The sequence below is a fragment of the Scyliorhinus canicula genome, chromosome 16 (assembly GCF_902713615.1).
Source record: "Scyliorhinus canicula chromosome 16, sScyCan1.1, whole genome shotgun sequence".
In the NCBI taxonomy this organism is placed as follows: Eukaryota; Metazoa; Chordata; class Chondrichthyes; order Carcharhiniformes; family Scyliorhinidae; genus Scyliorhinus; species Scyliorhinus canicula.
In genome coordinates this window covers 111163702-111184579 of record NC_052161.1, presented here as the reverse complement: position 1 = coordinate 111184579, position 20878 = coordinate 111163702, and the positions used below count along the sequence as shown (strand labels likewise).

General features: G+C 45.5%; 1 protein-coding gene across 4 annotated transcripts in view; it reads right to left on the bottom strand.

Moving 5' to 3' along the window:
- The window catches only part of LOC119979404 (rho guanine nucleotide exchange factor 10-like protein), a 191867-nt gene that overhangs the window by 106687 nt on the left and 64302 nt on the right, over positions 1 to 20878 (bottom strand). For 3 of the 4 annotated variants that reach the window (XM_038821575.1, XM_038821574.1, XM_038821576.1), the window contains one exon: positions 17974 to 18001. In XM_038821575.1, the coding sequence (XP_038677503.1) occupies positions 17974 to 18001 (28 nt within the window). Of the gene's footprint in view, positions 1 to 17973; positions 18002 to 20878 lie in introns of those variants that run through there. The other variant, XM_038821579.1, reaches the window with a different exon arrangement.

Genomic DNA, 20878 nt, shown 5'->3' with positions numbered 1-20878 from the left:
GATCACAGAAGTGGGTAAAGCAGAACACTCACTGGATTCTGAATGTTATCCTAAACTTCGAAGGAAAAAATCTCTCCTCCTCAATATGTCTCCTCTTCCCTCCAGAAGTACAAAGCGAAGGTGGAGCAAAATCTACAATGCCACTTCCAACACAGGACTCTTCAGTTACTACTCTTGTGACAGACATACATTTCCTGTGCTAGAATGATTGCACAGCATCACACTTGTTGAGGTCATTGGTTAACATTGGCATTTTTTCACTTTCGACTGCTTCTCACTTTTAGATGCTGAACGGTGATGGGCTAAAGTCCTCTAGGTCTGACATTTTACTGGCGCTCTTCCCATTCATCACATCGTAACTTAGGCCAGTGATTTACAACCTTTTTTTGGTCAGGAACCCTGTAATATATTGAGAAATTCTGTGCAACCCCAACACTTTCTCCCTCCTCCCCTCCGAACAACAAAAAAACAATGAAAACAAAACAAAAACCTGCTGAATAAATAACTAATTGTATTTCATTACGTGTATCTTGGGGGAAAAGAAAATTGGCACAAATTTCAAATGACCTGGAACCCTTTCGGGGTGCTCAGGAAATCCTTCCTTGGAGACCTGGTTGAAATATTCATTGCCTAGATCAGTGTTTATCTGACAACGGGAGCTTCACAGGAGTGACTGAATCAGCGACGGGTGGGCACCTAACATTATTTAGTACTCCTTTCTGCTCAAACTCAAACTTGAAGCAAAGACAAGGGACACCTCGGGTCTTCCCAGTGCCCGTGATGTGTCATCAGAAGAGCTCGTGAATTTTTTGTTTTTAAAACAAATGTAGGTACGAGGCCAAATGGAAGAGAAGCTAAATCAATCTCAGTTGGACAAAAATAAGCCTGGGTTTTTTAATCTTGCCGTTTTCTATGGCCTGTTTCTATTGCCTGTTAATTCTGCATGTTGTAACTCAAATCTTATTTCAGGAAAGATGCAAATGCAAACGCAATTCAGAGAAGGTTTACTGGACCAATACCAGGAATGGGTGGGTTGGCTTTTGAGAAAAGGTTGCTGAAGTCAGGTTTGTATCGGGGTAGCACGGTGGCGCAGTGGGTTAGCCATGTTGCCTCACGGCGCCAAGGTCCTAGGTTCGATCCCGGCTCTGGGCCACTGTCCGTGTGGTGTTTGCACATTCTCCCTGTGTTTGTGTGGGTTTCGCCCCCACAACCCAAAGATGTGCAAGTTATTTGTCATGATTACATGCCCTGCAAACATGACTTTGGTTCCAGTGTTTTGCGCGATGCCTCCATTGTCTCCTCAACTGAAATAGAATAGAATCGTACAGCACAAAAGGTGGCCATTCAGCCCACTGTGCCTGTTCCAGCTCTTTGAGAGTTACCCAATTCCACATTCCTGTTCAATTTCCATATCCTGCAATATTTTCCTTTTAATTATAATTTTCAATTAAAATTCATAAGAATACACTCTCTTCTTACAAGCAATGCCTCTACCAATTAGGGTCCATAAAGTCACACTGTTACCAAGAGGCCCTTTGACCCATTGAGTCTACACGGATAAAGCTACACTAAATCTACAATAATCCCACTTTCCAGCACTTGTTATGACATTACGTTTTAAAGGTTGTGAGGTATCCCTCCTCTACCATCTACCACTCTCTCAGGTAGTGCACTCCAGACTCTCACCACCCTCTGGATGAAAACATTTTTCCTCAAATCCCCTCAAAACCTCCTGCCCCTCTCTCTAACATTATCCCCCTCGTTATTGGCCCTTCAATGCAGGGGAACAGCTGTGTCCTATCCACCCTGTCCATACTCCTCATAATCTTATGCACCACAATCAGGTCCGCCCTCAGCCTTCCCTGCTCTAAAGAAAAGAACACGAGCCTATTCAGCTTCTCTCCATAACTCAAATACTCCATCCCAGACAACACTGTGGTGAATCTCCTCTGCACTGTAGCCATCTCAGATGGCCACCTGCAAAGGACCATGGGAATTATGGCAACCCAGATAGCTAGACGAGATCGAAACCCCTGCTCGTTTGCATTCTAATGGCCCATTTCCCCAGAACAAAAGGACTGTACTCAGGTAACCAATACAGATGCAGACTAACTGGCGCCACACCCTTTGCTAAGAAAGCCCAAACAGCCAAGGTCAATGACTGCTCAGGACACGCCCAGCCATCAAGGCACCCACCCCTTTATTGGCCAAAATCGAAGGCAGTGATCGAAGCCTGTCGAATTATTGGGTCCAAAGCTAAGGACCGCCCCAAAGAGCGCAAAGTCCCAGAGGGATAAAAAGAGACACAGCCATGTGTTTGGTCTCTCTTGGATTCGGCCTATGCCAACCCAAGTGCAGCATTACGACCAGAAGACAAGTTCAAGACCAACAATCGCTACCAAACGGATGAGCCCAGCAGAAACGAAGCCACTTCTTCTACCCAGCCACGCAAGATCCGAACAAAGGCCTTGTTCATCTGCAAAGAGCCGGTTGCACTCAAGTTAAGTGTAGGTTATTGTAGTTGTTAGGTGTAGTTTAACTTGTAGTGTTTTATGTCGCTTGTCGAAGTAAATAAACTATCTTTGAACTTGAACTGACCGACTGGTTGTTTGGTCTTTGAACAATTTCCGGTAAAGCCTTGTGGTGGTAATATTTGATACCTGGCGACTCTGAAAAGCAATATTATCATTAATAACTGCCCTATCTAGTTAATTTTGCAACATTATTAGTGCCGATTGGTGGGATAGTATTCCACTCATTAAAAAGAGCAACATTACTGGCCTCTCCGGTGCCGATTTGGCAACAGCACCCTCTCCAGTGCAATCACATCCTTCCTATATTGAGGCAAGCAGAACGGGATACAGAACTCAGTTGTGGCCTAACCAAAGTTTTTACAACTCCAACATAACCTCCCTGCTCTTATAATCTATGTCACGACTGATAAAGCAAGTGTCCCATGAGCCTTCTTAACTACCCTATTAACCCGTCCTGCTGCCTTCAGGGATCTGTGGACAAGCACCCCACAATCCCTCTGAGCTTCCTAGTGTCCACTTGCGTACCAATTAGCACTCCCTTTACATGAAGTATAAATTGTTGTTCCCTTCACATTGTCCTGCTGAGTGCAAGCTGAAAAATGTCGACAACTTTCCTTTTTTCAGCAATATTCACAAGCTGCACGACCAAACGGCTATTCAATTCCAATTCCATTTTGACAGCTGCAATCTGAATCTGTTTCCACCACCCTTTCGGGGAGTGCATTCTCGATCACAGCACATTATGTGAAATAATTTCCTCATTTCCTCCTTGGCTCTCTCGCTAATTATTCTAGATCTGTTTCATGCCTCGAGCGACAATCCTGCCAGTGGAGACAGTTTCTCCTCATTGAAAAAGCTCACCCGTCACAATTTTGAACATCTGTGTAAAAATTACCCTGAAACCATTTCTGCTCTCTGGTGAACAATTGCAGTTTCTCCATTCTCACCATATAACCCATCCCCTCGCTCCTGGCCAGATCGGCTAATTCAGCCCGTATGATGTATTAAATCCAGGACTTTCCGAGACTGAAAGCAGTGAGTGGGCCACACGAGTGGCCCTGCATCATCTCAGTGGGCCACAGGATTGAAATCGGGCTTGTTCACTGCCCATGACCCCCATGAATAAGATTAATGCCGGCATGTCCAAAAATGTCCCCTCGCCGGCTGGAAAACGTGTGCAAATCACTCCAGACTTTTTTCAAAATGCCCGGAGTGATTCTCCACTTTTAAGAAGGATAGCAGGGCCCATGCGCCGCTCCTGCTGCCGAGACGGGGCCCTGCACCTCCGGCTATGGGTCCGCGCATTCGCGCGGCGGCCGTTTTCGCACCGGCCCCCCGTGCAACATGGCGGAGCCACGCAGTGGACCAGCGCGGAAGAAGATAGGCCCCCCCTCTGATCGGTAGCCCCTGATCGCGGGCCTGGCCGTTCTGGAGGCCCCCCCCCTGGAGTCAGATCCACCCGCACCCCCACCAGGACGGCCAGTGCGGCCGCGACTCCGAGCTCCCGCCGGGTACAGCCAGGTTGGTACCAGGCCAGCAGAACTCGGTGGGAACTCAGCCGGTCAATCACGGAGAATCGCTGCAGGAGCTTCTTTGAACGGCACCCGACCAGCGCCACATCGACCGTGCGCCGCAGCTGGCGCCAATTCTCCGGTCCGTGGAGAAGCGCGTCCCAGCGTCGGAGCCGATTGTGGGTCTGAGACCCCATTCTACACCCCCGCGCCGAGCGCGATTTCGGCGTGGAGAGTCAGAGAATCCCGGCCTAAATACATTTAATACACACTGAATATTTCATACCAAGTTATAGAACATGCTTAATCATTTATATATTAATCGAACTGTCATCAACTTCAAATTGTAAAAACAAAGTAATGTCAATGTTGTGAGCAATTAGCACGCACCTCACGTCACTAGCCCTTGCTTTACGTGCAAAACACTTCAGTCATACCGGTAGGAATAAAAACTACAAGGTAGGAAATCAGCGAAATGTGGCAACCTTGCGCCTGGGCAATGGTCTCCCTTGGGCCGCACTCAGAACGCTGATGGGCTGCAGGTTGGCCACCCACTGACTTAAAGGTTCGATATTGCACCAGAAAGTTACTGATAGCCAATAGGAGTGGATGGATTCTTGAAAATTCAATTGCAATCATTATGCTGTGTCAGGTATGGTCAGAAACATTCAGTCTGTAAGTGTGATGCTTAGTACCATACTGACCCACACAGTCCAGGAAGGCACTGTAGCCACCTAAGATGGACACTGGGCTACCAAAATGGAGAACTGCTAAGGCTGTAGGGAGAAAACAGTTTTAGCAGGACAAGCAGTTTGCAGAAGGCTAATTAGCATTCTGCACGTACAAAACCAGTTTATGGCCAGGTGCAAGATCTCAACCAAAGGTGTAAATGGCAACAACGCTTTGCATAGTAATGAGGCGATCCAGATCTGGGCCCACACAATAGAAACATTTGGGTTTGAATGGATACTTTGAGTGGATGCCCAGACGAAACGGCACCAGAAGTATCCATCACAAAAGACCCTAGAGACCGCCCCACCCATCGAGAAGAAACCCTCAGATTGGGGGATTTGTAAGATATCGATTGGGAAATGACCCAATCGATACATGGCAGGTAAAGGCCCGCCCCGAAGAGGCACGGACTTTGGGGGACCTATAAAGGTAGACCCCGCACATGGTTCTGTCTGTTTTTGTGCTCCGGCTTGGACTGCTGTTTTGACTCCGGCCCAGATCTGCTGTTGCTTCCTGACTCCGACTCCAGCCTCCAGATCCTGTCTTTCATCACCGGCCGTTGAGCACCAGCCATCGTTCAGTAAGTGCCAAAACGACGCTCGCTACGTGACCCCGGCATTGCCTATACTCTAGCCGACTATTAGAGAACAGAAGGTGCAGTCCAGAAAGGAACAAAGGCCTTGTCCCCTGACCTTGCTGGTTCCTACTTAGATAAGTATTTAGTCGTTTAATAGTAGAAATAAGTATTAGTCTTTAGCGTATGCATGCGTGTTTATTATATTTGTATAATAAATATCAATCGTTTGAACTTACTATCGGTGTATAGTTTTATTACTTTGAACCTGACCTTGATATACTTGTGAGGTGTCTAAATACGGCACCTAGCGACTCCGAGCTGAAATTACATACACAGAGCTGTAGTAGTGTTAAGCACACGGCCTTTAAACGGAGGCGTGTTAATACACTCCAATAAACGCGTAATACACTCAAGTAAAACGTGCAACAGCACACAGTTCAATCTGCAGTCTGTGCCAAATTAGTTTATTTCAATCGGGGAAGAGGGACTGACACTATCTTAGCATTTCCAGGTGAGGTCGAGAGAAACTGGCTAGTATTGTCATTACGACTGGCTACCAAGCCACACTCCTGTCAAGTGCAAATATTTGGATATCAGATAAAAACAGGATCGCACTCAGTCACACTGCGTCCCAAAGAAGGACAGCTTGTTATTATCTACTACCTAGGTTCAAACGTGAGGAATGGTAATGTGGGTGGGAAGTAATGGAGGATGGCTGATCTCTGCGGAACCGTAACCATGGTTATGTCTTCGGGAGAGAGGGGAAAATAGGGAATCGTGGAAATGCGATTGCTACCACAAACCAGAAAGAAAATGTTGCATTTCAGGGGATTACTATCTCAATCATAGACACAGTTGGATATTAGTAAATTCCAGTGCGTCATGAGGGAAGACCAGAAGTAATATAAAAGGGGAGAGAAAAATAGAAGAAAATTGCCTTTTAATTTTGAACCCACCATCCTAAACTGGAGATCCTTCCTGGGAAGAAGATTTGAATTAGTCACTTGACAGGGTTGATCATATATCTGCAGCATTGCCATGGTATTTTGAAATATGTGAACTCTGCTGTAAGATCCCTTACCAGATAATTTAAACTACCACACCCACCACCAGCACCAGCAGCTACAGAAACAATGCTCGCTACATACCTGTTGCAGGCTTCACCACTGCAGTTCATAGTGTTACTCAAGGAATGAATAATTCACCTCCTGCTCTCCCTCTCGATCCCATATACCATACAAACACATACCACCTTTCTTGATGTTTCTCCTCTTCCTCCAGGAATCCATTCTTTTGAATCCAGTCACACACACCCACACGGACACACACGGACCATTCTGACACAAGGAGTAAAATTCCTGTGTTTTCTCCGTTGTTGGGGTGGAGCTAGTGACACAATGGTGAGACATACCTGAGAGTCAGAGGTCACATGCACATTATTTACATTCTAGCGAAAAGATTAACTCATTGATATCATTCTCATTTTCCCTTACCCAATAGACTTTACCACAAATTTGGCTCTCTTGCATAGTATTAATGGATTAGCACCGTTTTTGCTCATTGACTTAAGGTACATTTACACTTAGATAGGCAGGCCCTTGGTGGGACCACCTCTGTCTGGAGTGTCGTGTCCAGCTTTGGTCTCCGTATTTTTAAAAAAAGGATATAAGTGCTTGAGAATTGTTATTGATAATATGGAAAGATGTGTCATTTGAAACATGGAAGTCTGGCAATATCTGATCTGAGAGAAACATGAGAGGATACAGGGAAAGATCCCACGAAGGGTTAATAGCAGCTGCAAAGAGCAGGATTATAAAATCCAGATTCCTTCTCCCAAACAAACAAAACAGGATTTCTGTATGAAGCTAAAACAATGGCTCACACCTTCATTGAAATTAACTATCTTAGTAAGCATCTGGAAAAGCATGGATGAGGGTTTCAGTTGAGCTAAATGATAAATGTAAACCTTTCAAGTTATAACCAAGTGGATTTTTAGCATTACCCTAAAAGCAATGTTTCATACCTCCATTGAAACTAACCATCTTAGTAAGCAGCTGGAAAGGAAAGGATGAGGTTCAGTTGAATTTGGTGACAATTCTAGGTGTGAAATTCTGCTAACACTTTGGGCGGAATTCTCCTCAAGGCCCGAAGCCGTCGTGAAACCCGGAGAGGTTCACGACAGTGTCGGAAGCCTCTCCCGGCCCCCTATTCTCCCCTCCCCGGGGGGATAGGAGGGCCGTACCGGGAAACTCGGCCGCCGGGCCTTGTCCCTGGCTTCAAGGCCCGGCGCGCCAAGAATTACGCCGTGGCAGCGCCTAATGACGTCAGCCGCGCATGCGCGGGTTGGACAGCTCAAACCCGCGCATGCGCGGTTGCCGTCTTTCCCCTCAGCGCCCCGCAAGACGTGGCAGCTTGATCTTGAGGGGCGGCGGAGAGGAAAGAGTGCGTCCCCTTGAGACGCCGGCCCAACGATCGGTGGGCACCGATCGCGGGCCCGTCCCCTCCCGAGCACAGTCGTGGTGCTCGAACCCCGATCCGCCCCCCACAGGCCCCACACTTACCTGGCGCGCCATGTTGACGACGGCAGCGACCAGGTGTGGTTGCCGCCGTCGTGAACAAGTCGGGAACGGCAGGCCGCTCGGCCCATCCGGGCCGGAGAATCGTGGGCTGCTGTGAAAAACGGCGGCCCGCGTTTCTCCGAGCGACGTGTCGCATAACCAGACACGCCATTTTGGGGAGGTGGGAGAATAGCGGGAGGTGCGGGAGCAGGCCTCCCGCTATTCTCCCATCCATCCTGGTTGTGGAGAATCGCGCCTCAAGTAAATTAAAGAAAACTGGAGACTATCAGTCTACGAGAAACATAATTTAAAGCCAAAATCAAAGTCAAAATTATGAGCTGGGGACACAATTCGAAAATAAAACTATAGAAATGACAGGAAGCAAACCAAAATTCACGCCTCTATTGAAACCAAAGCATTTCTGATTATCACAAAGGAACTTTGAACATCACAAAGGAAGCAATATAATCAGAGACCTGAGAGGTGAGGTCATGTCAAAATGAATACTTAGTTGTGTTAGAATGTTTAGATCAAAGATACTTTTTACAATCAAAGTGAAATAAAAGTTACTTTACGATAAGGTCATAAAAACTTAATAACTGTTGGAAAGAGAATATAAACCCAGAGACCAGAGCAGGAACTACCAGAACTCGGAGAGGCAGAGAGGCAGAGAAGAAACAAGCAAGCAGAGTCAGCTTACAGCCAGCTCAGTCATGGGAAAGATAAGACATAGCAGCCGAGCTAAAACAGCTAATACATCTAAGGAAGACTAGAATTTAAAGAGGAGGCAGAGTCAGCTCAGAGTCAGCTCAGAGATAGCCAACAGAGTCAGCTCTCACTGCTCGGTAAATGGGAACGATAGGACATAGCAACCGAGTTCACCAGCGAATACATCTAAAGAAGACCAGATTTTAAAAAGATTGATTGTCAATTTGGGCCTGAAGGTCCCTTCAACAAACCAGAAGGATCCAGAAGCAAGATCGTTTTACCTTTCTGTAAAGAAAGTGAGTGCAGCTTTTAAAAGAAAAAATATAATAAAATAACTTAAAAGTTTGACCTGAAACAGTGGTTATTCCAAAGTCTACTTTACTTACTTCGCAATGCGGGACCCAGGATTGATGCTACTGAGTGATAAGTAGATTAAATCTTCGGTGAAGGTATGGGTTACACCGGGGGATAACTTGAAAATATAGTTTGACCTGAATAGCAGCCACCGAAGCCTGCATCGGAGTCGGGGAGTGAGAATCCCTGTTCACCATTTAGAATGTCGGCCCTTTTTGGTATAGGGGGACTTCTAAGAATAGTGGGGAGTTTTCAACAACAGAAGCAGTTCACTGAATTTATTCCTGGGATGAAGGGGTTATCTTATAATAAACAGCTTAGACCTATACCCACTGGGGTTCAGAAGAATGGGAAGTGATCTTATTGAAACGTACAAGATCCTGAAGGGACTTGATAGGGTGGATACTCAGAGGATATTTCCTCTTGGGGAGGAGACTAAAACAAGTGGATAGAATTTTTAGAGAACTCCGTTTTAAATCAGAGTTGAGGAGAATTGTTTTCACCCAAAGGGTCATTGGTGTGTGGAATTATTTTCCCCAGAGAGTAGTGGAGGTCGGGTCACTGAATCTAAATCAGGCTGAGTTAGATAGATTTTTGTTAGGCAGGGGTGTCAAGGGTGGGGGGGGGGGGGGGGGGGGGGGGGGGGGGGGGGGGGGGGGGCAGACAGGGGGACAATGGAACTGTGATTAAAACCAGATCAGTCATGATCGTGTTGAATGGCGGAGCAAGCTTGAAGGGCCGAGTGGTCTACTCCTAATACTATGATATCAGTTCAATTCCAGCATATGTTTGGAGCAACATTGGATACAGAGAGCCTAAGTATAATGGTGCCATTGCACCATCTCCTGGCTGAAGGAAGTAGAAATCTTACATGCAACTGAAATGCCAGCTAAATTTGAAATTATTTTTTGAGTTAGCTTTTCATGTGCACTAAAAACACATTTAGAAAAGAGACGCTTCTGAGCAGTCAGCTGAGGACGTTTTAATGGTCAGCTCAACAATGTAAACAGTTGTATTGATGGTACTAAATCAGAGGTATGAGGATTCCTCAAGATGGTCTTGGATTGCCAGCTGCCGTTCAAACGTTACGCTGAGGGAACAAGGCAATTTTGAGGTTCCGACATGAGATGCTTCTGAGGCAATCCCAGCCCAAAGCACAACATAAAATTAACAGACTTGCCACAAGATCATACAGATCATGCCAAATCACTGAGTCTCTTTAAGACAGAAATAGATGGGTCCTTGATTAATAAGGGGATCAGGGGTTATGGAGAGAAGACAGGAGAATGGGGATGAGAAAAATATCAGAAATGATTGAATGGTGGAGCAGACCCGATGGGCCGAGTGGCCTAATTCTGCTCCTATGTCTTATGGTCGAAGATGATGGGTGTGGGATGCGGAAATGCAGAATGGGATTTTGCCCAAGTATGGATTAGTTGAGTCTTGTTATTGGGATAGAACAGAGGGGGCTTCATGGAATAGAATCCATAGAACCCCTACAGTGCAGAAGATGGCCATTCAGCCCATCCACTCAGCACTGACCCTCTGAAAGAGCATCCTATCTAGACCTAATCCCATGCCCCATCCCCATAACACCACCTAACCTGCACATCTTTGGACACTAAGGGGCAATTTAGCATGGCCAATCCACCTAGCCTGCACATCTTTGGACTGTGGGAGGAAACCCATGCAGACACGGGGAGAACATACAAATTCCACACAGTCACCCAAGGTTGGAATTGAACTGGGTCCCTGGTGCTGTGAGGCAGCAGTGCTAACCACTGTGCCACCGTGCCGCAGCATCTGTCCATGCAGTATCAAACCTGGGAGTGCCTGAAAAGGCAATGTAGTTTGAAATATAGCTTTCCTCAAAACCTCAAACCCGATCTTTAGATTTAGATTTATTGTCACTTGTACCGAGGTACAGTGAAAAGTATTAGTCTGCCTACAGTCCAGGCAGATCGCTCTGTAGATGAAAACATAGAACATACGATAAATACATGAGGATACAGATTGAAAATACATAAACATAGACAATGGGTCAACAAAGAGACATTTACTCTGTCTGGGCAAAATAATGGAAAACTCATCCACTCACCTTTGATAAGTGCCAACACTGTGATGTCAAACAAAACCAGCAAGTTTACCAAAAAAAAATCAATTTGACCTAATTTCAAACTGGTGCTGATTATAACAACAGTTAACCCCACCCTGTCAATCCATGAAACAAAAACAAAATCAAGGCTGTGGGCCAAGTGCTGGAAATGGGATTAGAATACACAGGTAGTTGTTTTTGACTGATGCAGACGCAATGGACAGAAAGGCCTTTCCTGTGCTGTGGACCTCTGTGACTCTAAAAAGTTCCAGATGCTGGAAATCCGAAATAACAACAGAAAAGGGTGGAAACTCTTCGGAGTTTTCGGACAGAGGAAGGGTTGTGTTAATGTTTCAGATTGATGCCCCTTCATTGGAATCATATTTATACAGAGGAACAGAGTGGGGTGGGGAAATAAAAGGGAGAAAGAAAGGAATAGGCTGTGAGGACAGGATGGGATTGAATGGCAAAGAAAAGCAAAAGGAAGCAATAATGAGGGGCATTCAAAAAATAAAAGATTCATCCAAAGTCCAGAGTATGTGCAAATAGAAACACCCAGGAAAGTAAAGGCCAGCGTGGAAAGTCAAGGAAAGGCAATTGGATCCAATGGCCTGGAAGTAAGGTGGAAGGAAAAAGTGGGCGTGACCAGGGTTGCAGACCTCCCTGTTAGCTGTGTGCTCATAGACCTTCATCTTGAATGTCTGTCCACAGCCTCCTCCATTCCTGGAAGCACTGGTGTACCATCCTATATTCCAGCACCCGCTGCCCAGCAGAAAAGAGAGCGTAGTTAAGGTCTGAAGTTGTTACAATTGATGTTGTTACCAGCAGATTGCAAAACATTTAGTAGAAAGAGGAGACGCTGTGGCCTGGCCTTGCATTATTGCTTCGTTGCAACATCCTAGGTGGATGAGGAGAGTGGGAGTCGGATGGAAAATTTAAGTGGCAAGCAAACAAAAACTCAGGGTTGTGCGAGCAGATAGAATGGAGCTATTCAGTAAAATGGTCGCTCAATCTGATGTGGAGTGAGGTTTCATCATGAGCCGATGACTGAATATCAGGTTGCCGGTTAAACCTGGAGGACCCGGTTTGAGGAACTGAATAGTGGTATGGGAGAGCCTAAAAATAAAATACGAGCAGGAGTAGGCCATTCAGCCCCTCGAGCCTGTTCTGCCGTTCAATAAGAGTGTGGCTGGTCTGATTGTGGTCTTAACTCCATTTTCTAGTCTGCATTCCCTTATCCTTTGACCGCTTGTGGATCAGACATCTGGCTAACATCCTTAAATAGATTCAGTGACTCAGCCCCACATTTCCCTGTGACAAAGAATTCCAGGGACTAACAACCCTCTGAGAGACTAAATTGCCCCTCTTCTCAGTTTTACATTAGGGACCTCTTAATTTTAAACAGTGCCCTCTCATTCGAGATTCCCGCACAATGGGGACGTCTGTCAAGATCCTTCACAACATGTCCCAATAAAATCACACCTCATTCTTGTGAACTCCACCAGTATTGGCCCAACCTGCTCAATCTTTACTGAGAAGACATCCCTTTCACCTCAGGAACCAGCCTAGTCAATCTTCTCTGAACTGCTTTAAATGCAAGTGTATCCCTCCCTAAACAAGGAGATCAAAACGGCACAAAATACTCTAGGTGTGGTCTTACCAAACACTCTGTACAATTGTAGCAAGGCTTCCCCACTTTTATACTCTTTCCTCCTTGTAATAAAGGCCATCACTCTACTTATCATCTTAATTACCTGCTCTATTTATATGTTCACATTTTTGTGATTCATGTACAAGGACATCCAGATCCCTCTGTACCACAGCATGTTGCAATCTAAATAATATCTTGCTTTTCTATTCTTCTTGCCAAAGACAGTGAAAGGGAACTTGTTGCAATTCCTATGTTGGCATTGGAAGGTGGTAGGCCAGAAAAGAGTTTGTTTGTCCACTAACTCTACCTTCAATCATTGAGCTCAAGTTTCACTGAGATCTATCAGACAGAACAATCCAGGTGAACCACTCATTCTCTTATGTCTACAAGTTGAGGTCAAGCATTAGCAAGGAGCAGCGTTTACGAGGACTACCAGAAGAGCGTTCCTAAACATTTCTGGATGACGGAAGAGCGAACCAGGTGTCACAGAGAGAGAATGGTCCCTTCAGAATGCTGAAAGAAGAGGGAGGGTAAGATGTGCTATGGATTGAGGCATCATGGAAGATAATCCAGCCATATAATCCCCAAGACTAAGACAGGAGATGTTACACAAAATCTGATCCCCATTCCTGACACCCCGTCAGCACCTAGTTGACACAACAATAACAGTCCCACATGAGTCACACACCAAGTATCTCAAGCATGCTTTACTCCAGCCAAACAGACCTCAGCTCTGAAGCTAAAGACACCACTTCCCAGGTATTGGGCAAGCTGTACATCGTGACATCATCTGTACAGCCTGTAATCAATCTCAATGGCCTGTCTGAAGCAATGCTGATTCACCCGTTTCTTCAGGGACAAGGATGTTTGACAGTACTCCTGGATGCCTAAGGCGGTCTGTACGGTGCAAAAATCTATTCTTCCAAACATGCTGCAAAGCATTATAACAGGTGACAGGCTACGTTTGTTTGTCCAATAACTCTACCTTCAATCATTGAGCTCAAGTTTCACTGAGGTCTATCAGACAGAACAATCCAGGTGAAACACTCATTCTCTTATGTCTACACGTTGAGGTCAAGCATTAGCAAGGAGCAGCGTTTACGAGGATTACCAGAAGAGCGTTCCTAAACATTTCACAATCTATTATGGCTTGTTTAACCTAACCCTTTTCTTAAAGGAATGACAAATGATCAAGAATTGCCTCTCACCATATACAGAATCAAAATTCAAAGGACTCCCTAATCATTCGGATGTTGAGGATCTATCTATATTAATATTCCCACTGTAAGTGGGATGAGCCACTGGGGGTAAAATCTTCAGATTCGAATAACGCGACCTTAACCTGCTGCCCACATGTCCCTCTCCACAATGGTGAATATCGGAGTATCCCGTTGTGGGAAAGTGCATATCCATCATTAACAATTCTAAATCAGGCCCCGTGGGGTTAGGGGGAGGGGAGGGTCAGGATGAGAACAGCATTGAGCGCCACTTCATCCGATTCGTTAAAGGTCAAGAGGCCAAATGTGACAAAAGATTCAGTGGTCCCTGTTGCTTTGTCAGTTACTTCTCGGGATTGGTTTGACGAGATTATGTATGAACAGCTTATTTCTACAATCCATAGAATCCCTACAGTGCAGAAGGAGACCATTCAGAGCAATTCACACAGAGAACACCTGAACAGGTGGCGCCATGGCTGCTTTCGACTGCGCATCAACAGCAGGAAGGACGAGCTGAGGGTACAGCTGCAGATGGCCAACAAATGAGCAGAGAAGTCAAGGATGGAGGAATCACTACATTCCCCCCCACCCTAAGAGGTGACAGACAGAAGCTCAGCTCCTATGAGCTCTCCAAAGAGCAGTCGCAGACATTTGCAGCCTCAGAGAAGAAAACGTGCTCCATACTGCAACCACGTCAACTCCAGAGCTTTTCTCCTTTTAAATAGGGTGCTCTTTCCAAGGGCTGGTGCAGACTCGATGGGCCGAATGGCCTCCTTCTGCACTGTAAATTCTATGGTGATATAGGCCTGAGAGGTTAATTCTGTTAACCTACAACAATTAAGTGCAAATCTCAGCATTTCCAACACTTAGGAAAGCTGAGCAGCTGCTAATCTCCGAAGCTTCCTGTTCAGCGTTGATTAGCTCCACAATCTGTGGCAGTCTGTGTCTGGTCTCCTGCCCTTGTATTTTTGCACTCATGTGTCTGATAAGGGGGCAAAGAAGGCCAATGAATGGCTGAAAGGCTTGTGCGCATTTGATGAATACGGTGCATCCCATGCTGGTGACCATCAGGTAGATATATCCCAAGTGGCATTGGCACTGGGGAGCCCACTGACAGTACCAACTGAGGTTGTGTGGTGAGAGTGGCTTCAGATTACATAAAGCAAGGACAGGTGGCAGTGTTGAGTGGAGCAAGTGGGTGGTGAGCAAATGCACTGGAACAAAATAATGGGTGCTGTTGAAATGTAAGTGGGTATGTGGAGTGACTTGAATGGAGTAGACTTAGACAGAGTGAGATGTGTGATGGTGCTCATAATGTCATTGCTCACCTCTTGGGCCACCTCCAGCCATATATTTATTTTTGCTGCGACAAATTTCTTTACCGTGCCACTACAAGGAAACACAACTGCTTTTCTCACCTTTCTGACGCAAATGTAGTACGTCCAAGGGTGCCGTATTTAGTCTAGCCGCGCTCTTAGCCCTCATTACTTTCATTTTGCTCCTTCCACTTCAATGAACACAACAATCCGCAAACCTCCGACACCATCGCGAAGGACTCTTTAAATAGCCGGGGGGAAATCACAGCGAGTCGGCACACTTGCGCTTGCTCATACGTAGTGGAGACATGAAACCTGTAAGTAAACTTTTAATGGCGTATCCCTGTTGAAATTGGACACTCCCACACATTCCACAAACTTTCTTGTTTATCGTTAGCTGTAGGATCCCTCCCCTCAATTGTATCTATGTCAATGTCGGGTACTGTCTAAGAACGCTGTGTAACAAGGGTGGCCCCAATTTAAATCCCAATCTGTATTGAGTTAGCAAATCCCAACAGAGGCAAGATTTGGGACTCAGAAGAACACGAGACTGGCGTTCCAGCCCAATATGCAAGACTCCACAAGTTTGCAGAGAGTGAGTATATTTTCAAATCGGTATTTTATCCTAAATAGATTAATGATTTCTTTCTTTTTAAATGGCAATTGTAAAATATAATAATCTCGAAATAATGGTGAGATCACTCTAAACTTTTTTTTAAAAGTCTAAAGGTCATGCAAGAAGAGGAAGCCTAACGTGTGGATAAGGAATCTCAAGATGAAAAACAGTGAAGTTGAGTTGGAGACAGCACAATGAATCTTTATGTATTCTCTGTTGACATTGAGCCCATAGGTTCAAAGTTTGAAGTGATGGGAAGTACCATAATCATTGCTCCCAGCAAATTACTGTAATGACTCCTGTGGTTTGGGTGTACTTTACTTTAATGAAAGAGAAATACTAATAGTTTTTCTGTTAGTTCTTTTCATCAGTTAAATATTTATTGCAATGAGTTCTCCCAGCCCAGGCTCCCTGTGCAGGATTGACAATACCTACGCTTCCTTTAATTCCTGGAAAATGGGATGATCTACAAAATCGCTTTGTCACGTTCGAGCAACATTGTTCTGTCAGAGAATGATAAAGTGAACCCCCCTCAGCTACCATAGGGAAGAACGGTTAAGAAGCCCTTAGATTAAAATGGTTTTTAAAAAAGCACTTCAAGTTGCATCCTTTTTGAAAGCTCAGTCCCATATCAACAGGGCTGGCGATAGGAATCAACAATATAGTGGATCAGAGCCACAAGAAACAAAGAGAGAGTCCAGTAATGATTTCACAGAGTCCCAGTTCCATTCATATATCCTGTCATACCAAAGTAACCCATGGCAATGTGTAAGCGGAATTGGGCACCATCTTGACAAGAAACAGGTGGCACTTCTGCTATGTGTAAGTACCTGAAAACTGACATTTCCAACAAGAGGCCCAACCGCCAACCCTGACCCACAACCTTACACCAGCACCAAGCCCTCCACTATCCACTATTGTACAGCACAGGGGCAGCACGGTGGCACAGTGTTTAGCTCTGCTGTCTGTGTGGAGTCTGTGTGTTCTTCAAGTGTGTGCATGCGTTTCCTCCGGGTGCTCCGGTTTCCTCCCACAGTCCAAAGATGTGCGGGTTAGGTGAATTGGGCATGCTAAATTGTCCCTTAGTATCCAAAAGGTTAGTTGGGGTTACTGGGATAGGGTGGGGGCGTGAGCCTCGGTAGGGTGCTCTTTCAGAGGGTAGGTGCAGGCTCGATGGGCCGAATGGCCTCTTTCTGCTCTGCAATCATTCCATGATTCTATATTGGGGAAGGGTAGGTGGGTGCTTATCAGCAATGTCCAACCCTGCACTTACAGAAACTGAGAGATCAGTGACTCATGTCACGAGCCTTCAAACATCCCTCCACAATAAAGCAAAGGTCAGGAGATTGGCAAGACACTCATCTGGATATGTTTGGGTGCAACATTACTCAAGAAGCGCAAACCCCCCCCCCCCCCCCCCCCCCCCCCCCCCACACACACACACACCTCCATCACTTGTATTCTCTACAGGATGCACTGCCATTACTCACCAACCTGAACTTTGACACCAACATGAATTTTGACGCCAACTCCGTACCCTAAGACACCTATGTCAAAAAACTACAACAGGACCAATATCGTAGGGACACCATCACTTGTAAGTTCTCCCCCAGGTCTTACAGCACCCTGATTTGATGTATGTCGTGATCCTTTGTTGCTATTTTGCATACCATTGTGAAAACACCATTACAACAAAGTAAGCATAATGCCACCTCCGGGGCAAACAAAGGATGGACCATGAATGCAGCCCTGCTCACAGGAGTCTTGTGGCTCGGTTGGGAGTCCCCCTGCCTCTGAACCAGAAGCTTTGGGTTCAAGTCCCACTCCAGAACCTGCTGACCACGGAAGGAGTGTTGACGACATGGTTCGACAGGTTGATAATCAGCCTGCTCATTCTTCCAAGACGTCCCCACTGTTCCTCAAAGGGGAATAAAGTGTGTACAAAGATACAAAACAAACAAACGTGGCTCCCAACAGAGAACAAATAACAAAAAAAAAGAACTTCTACCTTGTTCATTGAAACAGAAACTAGCCCTTTAACTTAAAATTTTTAATAATTACACTGAACGTTAGAGACTGTCAAATGCAATAGAGAGAAGCTCACCCTGAACCAGAGGCAATGGCAGCGGAGTCTGAAATAAAAATGAAAGAAAATTAAGATTGTTGCAAGTATAGTTTTTCATCTTATTAATTCCATTTTCCAAATCAAACCTTCCAACCACTATTTACCTTGGGTTAGCATTTATCTGTCCTTGGGTGTATTCTCATTCAGTCATCTCTCATGTGTAAACCCCACCAGTGAATGACCACAGGTTAGTCAACCAGGTACGGCAACACAATGTAGGCTGACACTGTCCGTATCGGTGAGCGATTGGGATCAAAACATAGGGATATATATATGGGGAGCTTCATTCACAGCAAGTGGACCTTCGGGGAAAACCGAGAGTCACAGCCTAAAAAACTTCCACCTATTCATTTTCACGAATAGAGGAAAATCGCAGGATGCACTCCTGTGACTTCCCAAGATGCACTCCCTGTGAGTGCTGAATTGCAGAGTCACCCGCTGAATGCATTATTACAAATAGACCAATCAAATTACACACTGTAATGGCGATTTTCATACATGCAAATTATGTGAGTTTTGGGATCAGGCAAGATCTTTGTGAGTTTTTCTCTGACAATCTGAAGAAAATGCTGTGCACAGTGCAGGGGATCTCCCAGCATTGACCTTAAGTGACCTGAGTCCATTGCTGACCTTTCACCTTTGTGACCAAACTTTGAGTCTAGCCCAATCAATGCGATGAATGTCTCCTCACTATGGCAACTTCAACGGCCCTATGGTGCATTGTCGTGGGGCATGTCAACCCGTTTCCCAGTGGGTCTCAGCATAACATTGTCCACAACATTTTACAAATGAGCAATCTGCCCGTAAATGGCAGTTTGTGTATTGATAACCTCGGGAGTACAGGCCCCGAAAGCACTCTCCCTCCTCATTTGTCTGGGAAATACAAGACTATAAAAAGTGAGGGATAAATACCCAGTGGGTAAATGCATTGCGTGGTCAGATACCTAGTCAGGCAGATCATAATGTTTGAGGTTTCATCAGCAATTTGTGTGGATTTAGGTGATTCCAATTGTAGCTGAAGCCGGTGTGCTATAATTCACAGAATCGCACAGTGCCTTTGGTCCATCGAGTCTGCACTGACCTGAGTAAAACACCTGACCTACTTACTTAATCCAATTTACAAGCACTTGGCCCATAGCCTTGAATGTTATGATGGCCACGTATTCATCCAGGTACTTTTTAAAGGATGTGAGGCAACCCGCCTTTACCACCCGCCCAGGCAGTGCATTCCAGATTGTCCCCACCCTCTGGGTAAGAAAGGTTTCCCTCAAATCCCCTCTAAACCTCTTGTCCTTAACCTTGAACTTGTGTTCCCTTGTAGCTGACCCCTCAACTAAGGGGAACAGCTGCCCCCTATCCACCCTGTCCATGCCCCTCATAATCTTGTGCACCTCGATCAGGTCGCCCCTAAGTCTTCTCTGCTCCAAGGAAAACAACCCAAGTCTCTGAAACCTCTCATCATAACTTAAATGTTCCATCCCGGGCAACATCCTGGTGAATCTCCTCTGCACTCCCTCCAGTACAATCACATCCTTCCTATAATGCGGAGACCAGAATGGCACACACTACTCAAGCTGTGGCCTCACCAAAGTTCTTTACAACTCCAACATGACCTCCCTGCTTTTGTAATCCCTGCCTCGATTAATAAATCACGTGTCCCATATGCCCTTTTTCACCACCCTATTAACCTGCCCTTCTGCCTCAGTGCCCATTTAATTACAGAAGGAAAAATGCCCCAGGGTTCTTATTCCAAATTGCCGCTCAGTGATCCATGGTGAAAACTGAATGTGTGTACACAAGGGCGTAAAACTTTTAAAATCAAAGCTAGGTCATTCACGGGAGCAGTTAGGAAACAATTTTTCCTGCAAAGGACGGTAAAAATTGTGGAACGCTCTTCCCCCACAAATTTCAGCACATTTTAAATCTGAGATCGAGAGGTTTTTTTTGTTGCTGGCCAAGGGTATTAGAGAATATGGAGTCATGGCAAGTGGAGTTAAGATATAGATCAGCCATGCTCTCATCAAATGGAGGAAACTGCTCAAGGGGCTCAAAAGTTTACTCCTGCTTCTGTGTTCCTTTGCAGAGGCTTAGGGTAAACACAGCAACAGGATCATCCATCATACATTCTGTTATAACCCACACAGGTCCTACGGGTTAGGGATGATCCATTACCCAGTGGAAGTTTGAAGAATATGAGATCCCCTGATAAGGGGGTGGGGGACCCCTTAACAAAGTTCACATGCCTTTGTACAAATAGAGGAGGCCACTCAGGCACCGACTAGAGAAGGCCCAGGAGGGAACTACTGGAGTTATACATAAATAATTAACATGTTTAATTAAATAAGTTTGTTTTTTCTCCATAACTCGCTGTGGACTCCTTTGTTGCCCCTTACAAAAGGTTCCCTCATCCAAACGTTATGACTGATTATTTGGGTGAGATACCAGAGGCTGTTCGTGCCTGTGGAAAAGTGCTCCCTGAACCTTTCAGAGTGGGACAGGGAAGCAAAGTGATGGGAAGACAATAAATCGAGGAATGAGGGAAGTATCTTCAATCTATTGCACCTATTTCCTTCATAGGTTGTGCACAATCCGCAATTTACTAAAACCCCTGGATAATCATATGTAAAATGTTTAAACATTTTTTAAGAATAAATTTAGAGTACCCAATTGTTTTTTTTCCAACTAAGGGGAAATTTGGCATGACCAATCCATCTACACTGCACATCTTTGGGTTATGGGGGTGAGAACCACGCAGACACGGAGACAATGTGCAAACTCCACACGGATAGTGATCCGGGGCCGGGATCGAACCCGGTTCCTTGGCGCCACGAGGCTGCAGTGCTAACCACTGCATCATCATGCTGCCCAATGTTTAAACATTTCA